Here is a 14358-nt window from a genome sequence, read left to right on the forward strand (position 1 = left end):
CGTTAAGAACTCCACCTTAAGAACCCTCCAATAATCCAGTTCTTATGAAGTTCAATAAAAGCCGGAAATAAGAGTATCTTCATTGCTCATGAATCATGATATCCGTACGTAAGTATCACTGTTCCGTACGAGGGCCAAGTTTCAGAAGGAAACTACCGAGCTTGGTTTTCACTCAATGCTGAATCTTCGATATGTCCTAGTCTTCTTCATTCTCCATCACTTCAAGTTTATGTAACATCCCGAATTGTGATATATGAAAAAACTTAAGAGAATTGATTTGACTACCTATGTTATTAAAGTTGACTTACCTTTTCCGTCAAACATCCGTTTAGAACTCCAGAGTTAAGCGTGTTTGGGCTGTAGTAGTGAAAGGATAAGTGATCTATCGAGAAGTGATTCGCGATAGTGTATGAGTAAGGTCAAAGCACGGGAATGGTCATGTGGTGATTGCAGAGTCAATAAACAATGATTTCGAGCCTTCGGAAAAATGGGCGTGGATGGCCCATTAGCCGTGAACTGTCGGGGCATTATAGTTTACTGCATCGCACACATTTTATAAGACGTGTGTCTCTTCTCCTAGGCTAGTTGAGATTTAAGGTTAGTACCTTCGAGGGAATAAACTAAGCATATGTCGGAATCTCTGTCTCTATTACTCAAGTCCTTTACATATTTTCAATGTGTGATTTTCTCTCCAACATCACCTCAAGGACATGGACTGCACCAATTCATTGCTGCTGCTAGGCCATTATTACCCTCCGTGTCCTAAACCAGACCTGACTCTAGGCTTAACCAAATACTCAGACAACTCTTTTCTCACGGTTCTTCTTCAAGACCAAGTCGGAGGGCTACAAGTTCTCCATGACCAATACTGGATTGATGTTCCTCATGTCCCTGGAGCTCTTGTCGTCAACGTTGGAGACCTTATCCAGGTTAACTAACTAACTAACCTACACTTCTGACTTCTGAGCTTTTTTCTATTTTTTTGAAACACAAACTTCATTCATTCATTAAATACTTCAAGCAGTGTTAGGTGAGATCATTATGGCAAGCTCAGCAACCAGAGCCTGCTTAGCCAATGTATTTGCATCACAGTTTTTCTCACGAGAGATCCAAATAAATGAAATAAAATCAAATTAGTTCATAAGCGTGGAGCATCGTGTTTTGGCGAATGGAGCTGGACCGCGTATCCCAGTGGCGTGCTTCTTCAGTTCGTATTTGATGGCGAATCCACGAGTTTATTGACCAATCAAATAGATTTTGTCTGAACAAAAACCTCCATATATAGAGACACCACCATTACAGAGTATTCAAGTTCTACAGATCCAAAGGATTCGATGGTACCTCTGGATTATTATATCTCAAGATCTAAAGAATTTTTATGTTTAATAAGGATGCGTATAGGACTTTGGTTTCCCTGTAATAAAGTCTTGTTTAATTTAATTAAAAGCCAGCGGGCCAGAAACTGTCACAAACCGTCTATTTTCTATCAAACTTATTACAATCTATGGTCAGTGATTTTTTTGTAACAAGTGGTCACATGTCTATCGATGATGATAATCTATAACCAGTGGTTTGCTGTAAATCCAAGAAAATAAAATAAGTTTTTTTTTTCTGTATCATATTGTTCAGTTTTTTTTTCAGCGAACACTATGGAGACGACGAAGATTGCTGCATTGGATCGTATCAGTGAGCTTAAAGCTTTCGACGAGACAAAGACAGGTGTGAAAGGACTCGTCGACGCCGGAATAACACAGCTTCCACGCATCTTCCACGACTCACCTTCCAACTTAGCAAACCCCAAGTCGCCTTCCTCTGACTTGCTACATCTCGCGACGATCCCAACGATAGATCTCGAAGGAAGAGTCTTCGAGGACGAGACTAAGCGCAAGAATACGGTTGATGGGGTTAAAGACGCAGCAGAGAAATGGGGTTTCTTCCAGGTGGTCAACCATGGCGTTTCACTCGATCTTCTCGAGAGGATGAAAGATGGAGTTCGAAGGTTTAACGAGCAAGCCCCTGAAGTGAAGAAACAATACTACAGCCGAGATTTCAGGAGAGAGTTTGTGTATACAAGTAACTTCGATCTCTACAGTTCATCAGCTGCAAGTTGGAGAGACACTTTCTCTTGTTACTTGGCTCCAAATCCTCCCAAACCACAGGACCTGCCAGAGATTTGTAGGTACATAGCTTCACTTTCTTTTAACCTGATGTTTTGGTTGTGTCATCTCTCTCTCTCTCTCTCTCTCTCTCTCTCTATTCATATGGTGAAAAGTGTTTTAGGGATGTTATGTTGGAATACTCAAAGCAAGCGATGAGTCTAGGGGAGTTTCTATTTGAGCTTCTATCAGAAGCTCTAGGGTTGAACCCTAATCACCTCAAGGAGATTGATTGCTCCAAGGGCTTGCGCATGCTCTGCCATTACTACCCACCATGTCCAGAGCCTGACCTAACTTTAGGCGCAAGTAAACACAGTGACAGTTCTTTTCTTACCGTCCTTCTTCCGGATCAGATCGAAGGGCTTCAAGTTCTGCGTGAAGGGTACTGGTTTGATGTTCCTCCTGTTCCTGGTGCACTCATCATCAACGTTGGAGACCTTCTCCAGGCAAGTTCTTGTTCACGATCAATGCCTTTTGCTCAGAATCTTCCTGTTGGTTCAAAGTTTTTATTTGTGGGCGGTTTGATGTATGCAGCTTATAACAAACGACAAGTTCATCAGTTCGGAGCATAGAGTCTTGGCCAACAGAGCTACAAAAGCCAGAGTCTCAGTCGCCTGTTTCTTCACAACCGGCATTAGACCGAATCCTAGAATTTACGGACCAATCAGAGAGCTTGTGTCTAAAGATAACCCTCCAAAGTACAGAGAGATCACAGTTATGGAGTTCGCTGCTCACCGCAGTGCCAAAGGACTTGACGGAACCTCTGATTTGCTCCATTTTAAAATATGGACATGGTCAGTTACCACATTATTATATCTCTGTTTGCAGATTATAATTACTTGAAAAAAATATCAAAAGAGTGCCTGAGATCCATAAACATCGCTTGTTTATACTTTTACTCTAAAAAAATCCCATACAGTTCAATAAAACCCGGAAATAAGAGTATCTTCATTGCTCATGAATCATGATATCCCTATGTAAGTATCACTGTTCTGTACGAGGGCCAAGTTTCAGAAGGAAACTGACGAGCTTGGTTTCACTCAATGCTGAGCCTGCGATATGTCCGAGTCTTCTTCATCCTCCATCACTTCAAGTTTCCTGCATCACACACATTTTATAAGTTGCTTCTCTGAGCCATTTTTTTCTAAATATAGTTGAAATTTACGGTTAGTACCTTCGAGGGAATAAACTCTGACCACCTTCTTCCGAGAGCACCTTCTCCAATCTCACCTCGAATGGTGTTGCATGCCAACTCACTTTCTGATCCTGCGTAAGATAAGAATGTAATAACTCATTATGTATATAGTTCCTGAACAGTATAGGAATCAAAAGAGCCTAGAAAGCAGATGAATAATACCTCCTTGTATTTGGTTGTCGTATTTGGGATCCCATTCCCATCCCACCATTTGGGTGATACCTCAGTTTCCTCATCCTCATTCCAGTGAGCAGCAACCAATCCAATGATAGGCCTGTCACCTGGCGTTATGGCACTGACTCCAGGTGTCCTTTCGTTACAGTCTTTGTTGATCGGGTTTAGCCAAGGAGAAAAGCTTGCCTCAAACTTGGACAGTTTCTCATACGAGTTTTCTTCCACCTTCTCCCCATAAGTTGCTGAAGTGGGAGTTTCACCATCTATCTGCTCTTTGTAAGCCTGCCATTTAGCTTGTTCTAGGCTCCCATGTGAATCATCATGTGCCTTATATATGGATGCGTTTTCCATTAGATTGGAAACTGAATGCACAAACTGTGATCTGATTCTAGGCCTTCTTCCCTTTCCTGCTGATTCCATGTTTGCAGGATATATGGTTCCGGGAGTTTGCATCTCATCAGATAGCTTCAACGGAGTTGGATTAGGCGAGCTCAGTATAAAACTAACTTTGCCACCCATCTGGGGTTTTCTTGAACTGCTATTCTGGGAAGAATTAGAAGAGTGAGACTGCTCAAGATCACATTCAAACCGCACCGACTTTGTCTTTCCAGCTGTGAGCATTGATCTATCCAAGTCGCCCTTGACTGCAGTGCTAATGCTTTCTACTTCATCAGCATCATTAAAAGCAGACGTGATCCTTGAATTGTCACGCACATCGATTACACAACTAATATGAAGAAAAGGAATGACGTTAGCATAGAAACCAGGCCACTTATAAAGAGACTATGCTAATTCTATTAAGCATAGCGCAAGAAGGCAAAATGTCTGTTTTAGTCAACAAAGATAACCTCTAGTGCTTTACCTGCTTGGTGTTTGCTCTGAAGTAAACGATGGTCTCCCCACATCTTCACAAGCTTTGATGGGGGTTGGAGATTCATCCACATGAAAACCGAGCGCCGAGCTACTGGAAATCCATGAGTGGAAATGGGAAGATCCAGAATGTTGAGGACTAGTCAGTTTTTGTGACGCTTTCCTAATTTCAATAGGCGTCTCCGGTATAGTGCCGCAAGCTTTAAGAAACCGCGCCTAGGGATTCCACAAGTAAAATAGATGGACAATCAGATTCTACTGATAAATGCAGAGAAAGGATTCTCTGAACTTCACCACAACAATTACTGACAGTTTCTGAAATAGAATCGCTGCATTCTCATAAGAAAGGAAACATATAGAAACAATAGCACACATTCTTCATAGAAACAAAGCTAAAGACGTCACAAAAAGCATAGACCACATCTTCTCATTACGAAAGAAGAGCTGTGGTAATCAAAAGGCACAGATTCAAGATCGTCAAACAAGAAGTCATAAATAACCACATTATTAGAGGCAAGGCTTCTGATATTAACCATACCTCATCCTTTAGGCCTTTGTCAATATGTATAGAGTCCAAATCAAATCTTTCTTTGTCAACGCAAGGAGTAGAAGCTTCTGCTTTCTCTGTAAAATCAAGAACAAGCACCCTTCTATCAGGAAGAATCGCACAAAAGCAAACCTGATCAAACAACATCAAAAAAGATCCTTACCTTCAGGTCGAAACAAGGCCGATAAATGATTCTGCGAGTCCTGACCTTTCTGAATATAATTATGAAAGAACCGATGTTAGTAAATGAAATTCTAGTCAAGAAAAGCAAAGATACAAAAAATCTCAGAAGCTCTGTGATCTATCCATGAAGGATCTATTTCATCTACGATCACTGAAGCAGCTAGAATAAACACCTAAACGGACTCGATCATGCAAGAGAAAAGATGCGAAAACCGAGAGAGGATTACTTTGGATCGGTCGTCTCTGCCGCGGAAGCAGTAGAGAAAGCAAGCCATGACTCTATAAGCTGAAATTTTGATAAATCTGAGCACGAATCTGCACAATAGACTTAGGTTTCGCTTCATCAGCAGCCGTCTCATATCATTTAAGGGGCGAATCAGAGAGCGAGCAAGAGAAAGCTACAAAGCCTTTTTTTTTTTCAATTATGAGTGGATGATTTTCCCGAGAAACACGCAGAAAATGTGAGAGAGAGTGAGAGCCGTTTCTTTATAGTAATTTGAAAATCAAACGCTGCGAGGGAACTAATCAGGTGCGCGCGGGTCTTCCCCCATCACAAAATTAAAAAACGTATCAAGCAGACGCGTGGGGAAGATTAATTACCAGATTTGACTCTGCCACGTGTCGAGATATTGTACAGTATATATTGGATTCGACTAGGCCTCGGCATTTTAAGCGGAATCCAAAAATACAGGTTTGGATTCGGGTCCGGAGGATTCGGGTCCGGATCCATGTGTTGGGTCTTTTTCTTGGACCTATGGGTCTCGGTTCATATCCAGATTCTGCCCAAAATCCGATCGGGTACCCGAAGTATCTGCAAATTATTGTATATATTAGATATATTTGGGTGACTAGTTATACTTTTGGTATATTATATATTTTTCAAGTTACGGGTTTGAATTTTCGGGTAAAATTTTAGATTTTCAGAAAATATAATTCGGGTATTCGGGTATTTTTTTGGTTTTGGTTTTTGATTTTGGGTAAATTTTTGGATATTTTTCTGAGTATTTTGCAGTTCTTCGGATATTTTTAGAATTTTTGGGTGTTTTTCGAGTTTTCGAGTCCAATTCTAGTATACTCGAACCGACCCGAAAGCGAAATATATCCGATAATTATAGATCCGAATCGATCCGGATCCGACTCCCACCCGTAGCCGATCTGAAAATTATAAGTACCGGGTTCAAATCTCCAATCCGGATGCCCATGCGACGCACTTCCGGTCATGGGCCTTTCAAAATAAATGGGCCGATGGGCCCAATCTCTTGTATGGAGTTTTTTTTCTTAAAATTAAAAAAAAAAATTAATTTAATGTCAAACCAGAAAAATAGGGTTTAAGGAAGGAGGCGGAGAGAAGAACGGAAAACGCCTCAAAGAGCAAAGCTCACACTGAGACTCGGTGCTTACTAGTGTCGATAGAAACTAATAATCGATGGGGAAGAAGATGAATAGAGATCAAAATACAGAACTCTCAGATTCCTCTCGGATTTGGGCCTCCAAGTTCCTCAAGGAGTTTCGCGCCTCCGGGAGAGATTGTGAGTTTACCTCTCTTCGATACGCAGAAACTCCAATGCTTTATTGTTTGTTTGATTGATTGACTCTCTAATTTCGTTTCTGTAGCTCACACATTTGATAACAGTCTCACGAACGACGTACGTGGCATTATCCATCAGATGTGCCGGAAGATGGGTATCCGATCGAAAAGTTCCGGGTGGGTCAGTCACATCAGTTTTTGTATTGGTTGTTGTTAGATTTACTTTATTTTTTCCTCTAAAATAGAATAATTCTATAACAGTGTTGGACTTTACTCCAATGTTAGTATGATTGAACAAAAAAATAAAAAAATTACTCTATATATAGAGTAAAAAATAAGTTTACATTATTATAGAGTAGAAAATAGAGTACCATTGGAGCATTTTTACTCTAAAGTCTATTTTTCCATGAGAGAGAGCTTATTAGTTACTGAGATTATTCTTTGGATTTTGTTTTGTGTAGGAAAGGGGATCAAAGGCGTCTTACGATTTTCAAACGTGCACCTCGCCCCTCTTCAGTTTCCGGGAGTGAGAAGAAGAAGCTCAAGCGTGTCTCGTTTCCACCGGAGGCGGAACCTATTCTTCAGGATTTGTTTACTCGCTATCCGCCTTGTGACGGAGATACTAGAGCGACGTCACTGGGCGTATATACTGGACATTTCGGGAGACAACGCAAGTGGAAAGATGACTTCTTTGGCAAACCTCAGATGAACAAAGATGATGTTCGAAACAAGGCGGCGTCTCTGAGTTCTAGATTGGCAAACGACAAAGATTTTCGGGAGGTGTTGGCATGGCAGTTTATATATATTTTCATTTTCATTTCTAACTTCTACTTATCTATACATAAATACTGATATATCCTTTGTATGTTACAGATCTTTGGAGCACGAACCAAGCTTCCCATCGCATCCTTTAGAGAGGCCATCACATCTGCAGTGGAATCTAATCAGGTTATTATTATATGTGGTTTTTAGATATGTTCTTCTATATCAGAGTTTGGAGTGTGATCAGTTGTGATTTCCACTGCTTTTGAAAAGAGTCTTTATTTATTGTTTAATTTGAAATGCAGGTTGTTCTTATTGCTGGTGAAACTGGTTGTGGCAAAACTACTCAGGTGCGTCTTTCCTCTTGTTGGCAGAGCCAAATATTTATGCTTGTAAAAGGAATTTGGATTTTAAGTGTTGCGGTATAAGAGTTTGTCGTGTGTGCATGCATGGACGTGTATTACAATATCGATTTTACTATTTACAATTACTAAGCGTTTTCGATTCAAAGAGCAGATTCGTTTATTTCACTTGTGAAGTTTCTCATTTGTTGATACTTTAGGTGCCTCAATATCTTCTAGACCATATGTGGTATAGTAAGCGAGAATCTTGCAAAATCATTTGCACCCAACCACGTCGTATCTCAGCTATTTCAGGTTTAGTATTTATATGATTCAACACCTATGGTGGTTTTAGCGTTGTTATTCTAATGCATGCCGTAGCTTAATGCCTTCTTTTACTATTTTGAAGTTTCTGAACGAATTTCTTGGGAAAGAGGTGAATCTATAGGGAACAACGTCGGCTACAAGGTATGGGGGCATATTTGTTTGACATAAACGTATCCATATGATAGAGATATTTTTAATTGGCTGCAGGAAAAATCCTCTCTCAATATATCATTCTTTATGACCCAAATCTAGGTGCGGCTGAACAGCAAAGGTGGAAGACAGTCATCAGTTGTTTTCTGTACGAATGGCATTCTGTTGAGGGTGCTTGTAGGCAAAGGCGGTGGTAGCTGTGTTCCTGATATAACTCACATTATTGTGGTAACACATTTTTGTTTGATTTATGATATGCTTTTCATGTGTTTTGTAAGCATGCTTTTCCTGGTTTCTCTCAGTCACTTTTGTCTGACTTCTTGTTTCTGTTTGTCATTTTAGGTTCTCGTTTTTGTATAAATTGATTTAGTAGTTGTCTTAATTATCAATAACCTGTATGTTAATATGTAGGATGAAATTCATGAAAGGGATTGCTACTCTGATTTCATGTTGGCCATTATAAGGTACAGTCTCTAGCCTTCTTAGAGTGCTCAGCTTGTCAAATTTCGGACCAAAAATTAAAATCGATATGTACACTTTAGTATAATCCTTTAATTGAATCTAAGTCATGAAAAAGAGAACTATCATGATATATTTCCTTTTCATTGGGGAGGCAGAACTCAGATCAATTTGTATTGGTTTTTTTTGTTGCAGGGACTTCCTTCCTTCAAATCCTCATCTCCGACTGGTTAGTTCAAATCCTTTACTTAAGACTCTTCTTCGTTTTACACTTTTGTGACATAGTTACTATAGAAGAATTTTTTTTTTTTCTGTGGGTACAGATTCTAATGAGTGCTACTCTTGATGCCGAGAGGTTTTCTGAATATTTCGGAGGTTGTCCGGTTGTCCAAGTGCCTGGATTCACTTATCCAGTTAGTTCCCCGCCATTCTCTCTCTAATCTGCTTTAGTATTATTGTATTGGAAATAATCTTCTTGGCCGTGTCTCTAGGTGAGAACCTTTTATCTGGAAGATGTGCTCTCTGTCCTGAAATCAGAGAAGAATCATCATCTAATTTCTGACGACTCGAGCATACCAGATGTCAAGCGTGATATTAAAGATGAAGATGAAGTTGCTTTAGACGAAGCAATTGAAATGGCGTGGACAAATGACGAGTTTGAAGCTCTCTTAGATCTGGTTTCCTCCGAAGGAAGTCATGAGGTTTACAATTACAGGCAATCATCAACCTGGCTAACACCACTTATGGTCTTTGCTGGAAAGGGCAGGGTTAACAATGTCTGTAAGCTCCTCGCACTTGGCGCTGACTGTAAGTTGAAGTCCAAGGAAGGTATGACAGCACTAGAATTGGCCGAAAAAGAGAAGCAATTTGAAGCTGCTCAAATAATCAGGGAACATACCGATAACGTCCAGTCCAATTCTCAGCAAGAACAAGTCTTACTTGATAAGTATATGGCGACAATCAATCCAGAAGAAGTAGACGTGGGTCTTATAGTGAATTTAATGAGGAAATTATGCCGCGACTCAGAAGCTGGTGCCGTTCTTGTTTTTCTACCTGGGTGGGAGGAAATAAGTAAAACGAAAGAGAGATTGCTTGCTAATCCTTATTTTGCAGATAGTGCTAAATACAACATCATATGTCTACACTCAAGGGTTCCGGTAGAGGAACAGAAGAGAGTTTTTAAACGTCCCCCTCAAGGTTGTCGCAAAATCGTGCTTGCAACAAATATTGCTGAATCAGCAGTCACTATCGATGATGTGGTTTATGTGATAGATAGTGGGCGGATGAAGGAAAAGAGCTATGATCCTTATAATGACGTGTCAACGCTAGAATCTTCTTGGGTTTCAAAAGCGAATGCAAAACAGCGGGAGGGTCGAGCAGGCCGGTGCCAACCTGGAATTTGTTATCATCTCTATTCTAAACTTCGGGCAGCCTCTTTACCTGAATATAGAATCCCTGAAGTTAGGAGGATGCCAGTAGATGAACTCTGCTTGCAGGTGCTGTTTCTTTCTATCGTTGAAATTTTCTATAATGTCTAATGCCAGTCGTGCATGGTTGCATCTTATCTGAAACTTTTTGCGTACTTGCATTCTAACTTATGTCCCTAACTAATGAGTTCAGGTTAAGATGCTGGATCCGAGTTGCAATGTAAATGATTTCCTCCAGAAATTGATGGACCCGCCTGTTGATCGAAGCATTGCAAATGCCTTAACCACCCTTAAAGACATTGGAGCATTGACACCACAAGAAGAGCTGACAGAACTTGGACAGAAATTTGGCCAGCTTCCAGTTCATCCTCGGATTTGCAAGATGCTTTATTTTGCCATATTAGTGAGTTGTCTGGACCCAGCACTTATTCTGGCATGTGCAGCCGACACCAAGGATCCATTTACCATGCCCTTGGAGCCGGGAGAAAGAAGAAAAGCTGTTGCCGCAAAACGTGAACTTGCGTCGCTTTATGGAGGCCACAGTGACCACCTTGCAATTGTTGCGGCTTTTCATTATTGGAAAGATGCAAAAAGAAATGGTCATTCTCAGGAGTTCTGTTCTCAGTACTTCGTCTCTCCAAATGCCATGAAGATGCTGGATAATATGCGTGACAAGCTTCAGGGGGAACTTGAAAGACATGGGCTCATTCCTAGAAATGACTCGAACTGTAATCTGAATGCTCACGATCCAGGCATTCTCCGTGCTGTTGTAGCAGTGGGATTGTACCCTATGGTGGGAAAAATGTGCCCACCTTCCATGAATAATAATAGAAGGTCACTAGTAGAGACCATTACGGGAGCCAAAGTTCGTGTGCTATCGCTTTCAAACATGTCCTCTAGGGAGGAGGATGAAGCTTTAATTGTTTTTGATGAGATCACTCGAGGAGATTGGGACGTGCACATAAGAGAAAGCACTACTCTTCGCACTATACCGTTGTTACTGTTTGCGGGAGAGATAGCTGTGGCTCCTACAGAGAGCTGTGATGCTGATAAGAGTGATGACGAGAAAGACAACGAAGAAGAAACTGTAGGAGATGTGATGGACATAGACAAAGTAGGTGGTAGGCCTGGAGATAAAATAATGCATGCACCGGAAAATTCAGTCAAGGTGGTAGTGGATCGGTGGCTGCCTTTCGAGATGACAGCTCTTGAAATTGCTCAAATTTACATCTTGAGAGAGCGACTAGTGGCATCCATTTTGTTCAAGGTAAGAGTAGTTATAATCACTGTGGTTGTAGATGTTCAACATTCAATTCAGCTATTGGCATCCTCCTCAACCTTAACTTTGCTTTTATAGGTAAAACATCCACAAGAAAATTTGCCGCCTCATCTCGGAGCTTCTATGTACGCAATAGCTTGTATTCTCTCATTTGATGGCCTCTCAAAACCTTCAGTTCCAACTGTTGATATGGAGCCTGTTGCTTCAGCGGTAGATGCAACAGGTCTCGGAGATGACCCAAACACTGCAATGGGAGAGAGCTTGTTTTCCAATCTCGCTGATGGGAATGAGCTACTTGACCTAGTCACTGCTCCGACAGAAGCTGATTCAGCAGTTAAAGAACCAGAGAAGAAGAGATCAAGGTCCAAAAAGCACAAATCAGCCAACATGGATTCGGTGAACATGGGAGCTGATTTAAGCACTGCTTCGGATGAAGCTGCTTCAGCAGTTGAGGAACCAGTGAAGAAGCGACGGAGGTCCAAAAAGCGGAGATCAGCCAAAAATTTGGATTTGGCTAGTGAGCAACCAGAGCTTAAGCTGGCCAAGGAATCGGATTTGGGTAACATGGAAGAGAGCTTGCCTTCCAATCCTGTTAATGGAAATGAGCTGCCTGACACAAACACTGTTCCGGCTGAAGATGCTTCAGCAGGTGAAGAACCAGAGAAGAAGCGATCAAGAAGTTCCAAAAAGCGAAAATCAGCCAAGAACTTGGATTTGGGGAACATGGAAGTGAAAGAGACTTTTGATCTAGCTAATAATGGGAATGATCAAACAGAACTTAAGCCAGCCAGCAAGGAGAAAGAGATCATCCCTGCGAATCATACCAATGGGAATGAGCAACCTGACCCTCAAATGGAATCTGCTTCAGCGGCTAGTGAACCGGAAAAGAAGCAATCAAGATCCAAAAGGCGCAAATTAGCGAACAGCTCAAGTTCGGGTAATAACACGGAAGAGAATGTGCCTTCCACTAATAATGGGAATGAACTTCTAAGCAGTGGTCTTACCGAAGCTGCATGAATGGGCAACCTGATCCAAACTCTGAAGTTGCATCAGTGTAGAACAACTAAAGGAAGCAAAGCCTAAAGTGTAAGCCATGGAGTTGGTTTTGACTCGCAAGGACAAAAGGCAGAAGAGAAGTGAGATGCCCATTCCACTTTGGTGTTTGAATGGCCCATTATTTATCTAGATTTTGAAATCTCAAAAGGTTTTGTTGTTCACGGTTACTTGTTTGGTTAGATGTGTTTGTAGGTTCTGCTTCTGAGCCAGTTAAGTACTTGCTACTCTTGTTGTTCAAACAGTTATCCAATATACTTTTCACATAAAATTAATGTTACATCGTTGTCGATTAAATGAGTGTAATTGGAAAAAGCTAAATCATTATTGACTAGTGTTTGCAGATAGAGGAATGATCTTGGAGTGGCTTCATAGTAAACAGAGACCGAGCGCTTATGAATCTGACGTGGAACAAGAACAAAGCGTATTGACACGTGGCACCTTACAAGACCTCAACAACCTTATCTGGACATCAAGAGAGAGATCCTCTAATATCCGAAACCAACCAATCATCTTCACTTTTGATGCATTATCACACTCGACAATCCTCAAAAACCACTTTCATCGCAACTCAGCCAGCCAGAGCTTAGGCGAGAGAGACAGAGACAGAAGATGGCGTACAGCGCGTGTTTCCTACATCAGAGCGCACTGGCCTCCTCCGCCGCTCGATCATCATCTTCCTCCTCATCCCAGCGCTACGTTTCACTCTCCAAACCCGTCCAGGTAGTGTGTAAAGCTCAACAGTCTCATGAAGACGATAATCCCGCCGTCTCTCGCCGTCTCGCCCTCACACTCCTCGTCGGCGCCGCCGCCGTTGGTTCCAAAGTGTCTCCTGCCGATGCCGCCTATGGTGAAGCTGGTAAAGAAACCAAAACCCGAAAAAACCTTTTAGATCATTTCATTTTCAGACCAGAATCTTGTAAACAAACTGTGGTTTTCTTGTCTCTTTTGGTCTTGGTTTGCAGCAAATGTGTTTGGGAAGCCAAAGAAAAACACAGACTTCACGCCATACAATGGAGATGGATTCCAAGTGCAGGTTCCAGCTAAATGGAACCCAAGCAGAGAGGTAGAGTATCCAGGACAAGTCCTTAGGTACGAAGACAACTTTGATGCTACTAGCAATCTCAATGTCATGGTCACTCCTACCGACAAGAAGTCCATCACTGATTACGGCTCTCCTGAAGAGTTCCTCTCTCAGGTCTCTTTCCTCACTTGACCACCTACATACATAATTGATGAATATCAAAATCAAAATAAATTGTGAGATTGAATGATCATTTCTATTTTTTAGGTCAACTACCTTCTTGGGAAACAAGCTTACTTCGGTGAGACTGCCTCCGAGGTAAAGTTTCCATGGGCTTTTGTTAGAGAATAGAATATGAGAATTAAACAAAGCTTAGAATCACCACTGCAACCTTGTCTGAATCTTGGATTAGTGAGTACATAACAGTTGGTGTCTTCTCCTTGCAGGGAGGCTTTGACAACAATGCAGTGGCAACAGCAAACATTCTGGAGACAAATGTTCAGGACGTTGGTGGGAAACCATACTACTACTTGTCCGTGTTGACAAGAACGGCCGATGGAGATGAAGGTGGTAAGCATCAGCTGATCACAGCCACCGTGAACGGAGGCAAGCTTTACATCTGCAAAGCACAAGCTGGAGACAAGAGGTGGTTCAAGGGAGCCAACAAATTTGTCGAGAAAGCAGCCACTTCTTTCAGTGTTGCTTGAATCAAAGCAACACAAACAGAACAATGCTCTGCTTTCTTTTTTTTTCATTTGTCTCTTGTAAAAAAATGGAAAATGAAACTAAGCTTTTGAGAAACTATCAAGATGATGATGATGCTATATCTTTGCTATAGACTAGCTTTATATGCTTGATCAAAAAAATTGAATTTGGTAGATTC

General features: G+C 41.3%; 4 protein-coding genes across 6 annotated transcripts; 3 read left to right on the forward strand and 1 right to left on the reverse strand.

The window, feature by feature from the left end:
- The first annotated feature begins 1518 nt into the window (after positions 1-1518).
- LOC106399734 (1-aminocyclopropane-1-carboxylate oxidase homolog 2-like) lies at positions 1519-3118 on the forward strand. The gene is made up of 3 exons (XM_013840189.3): positions 1519-2179; positions 2281-2602; positions 2691-3118. Exons 1-3 carry the CDS (start codon positions 1650-1652, stop codon positions 2997-2999), a joined length of 1161 nt encoding a protein of 386 aa, XP_013695643.2. The 5' UTR covers positions 1519-1649; the 3' UTR covers positions 3000-3118.
- Positions 2978-5587, reverse strand: LOC106398236 (protein JASON). The gene is made up of 7 exons (XM_013838822.3): positions 5353-5587; positions 5106-5154; positions 4934-5019; positions 4388-4611; positions 3514-4252; positions 3331-3422; positions 2978-3254 (listed from the first exon to the last, which is right to left on the reverse strand). Exons 1-7 carry the CDS (start codon positions 5482-5484, stop codon positions 3197-3199), a joined length of 1380 nt encoding a protein of 459 aa, XP_013694276.3. The 5' UTR covers positions 5485-5587; the 3' UTR covers positions 2978-3196.
- An 835-nt stretch (positions 5588-6422) lies between these two features.
- Positions 6423-13116, forward strand: LOC106400644 (DExH-box ATP-dependent RNA helicase DExH2). Of its 3 annotated transcripts, XR_001280344.3 has the most exons (15): positions 6423-6654; positions 6740-6830; positions 7115-7433; positions 7527-7601; positions 7721-7765; positions 7978-8071; positions 8166-8224; positions 8336-8461; positions 8645-8697; positions 8888-8921; positions 9016-9105; positions 9184-10188; positions 10313-11386; positions 11477-12663; positions 12796-13116. XR_001280344.3 is itself a non-coding variant. In XM_013841004.3 (14 exons), the coding sequence occupies exons 1-14, from the start codon at positions 6552-6554 to the stop codon at positions 12413-12415; spliced, it is 4107 nt and encodes a 1368-aa protein (XP_013696458.1). In that variant the 5' UTR covers positions 6423-6551; the 3' UTR covers positions 12416-12748. The 3 variants fall into 3 exon arrangements, 2 of the variants coding, with proteins under 2 accessions (XP_013696458.1, XP_048613789.1); XM_013841004.3 differs by lacking the exon at positions 12796-13116 and having other exon boundaries at positions 11477-12748; XM_048757832.1 differs by lacking the exons at positions 6423-6654; positions 12796-13116 and having other exon boundaries at positions 6764-6834; positions 11477-12748.
- LOC106400646 (oxygen-evolving enhancer protein 2, chloroplastic) lies at positions 13028-14299 on the forward strand. The gene is made up of 4 exons (XM_013841006.3): positions 13028-13310; positions 13417-13649; positions 13743-13793; positions 13922-14299. Exons 1-4 carry the CDS (start codon positions 13064-13066, stop codon positions 14180-14182), a joined length of 792 nt encoding a protein of 263 aa, XP_013696460.1. The 5' UTR covers positions 13028-13063; the 3' UTR covers positions 14183-14299.
- Positions 14300-14358: the final 59 nt, after the last annotated feature.

Source organism: Brassica napus, chromosome C5 (genome assembly GCF_020379485.1).
Source record: "Brassica napus cultivar Da-Ae chromosome C5, Da-Ae, whole genome shotgun sequence".
Classification (NCBI taxonomy): Eukaryota; Viridiplantae; Streptophyta; class Magnoliopsida; order Brassicales; family Brassicaceae; genus Brassica; species Brassica napus.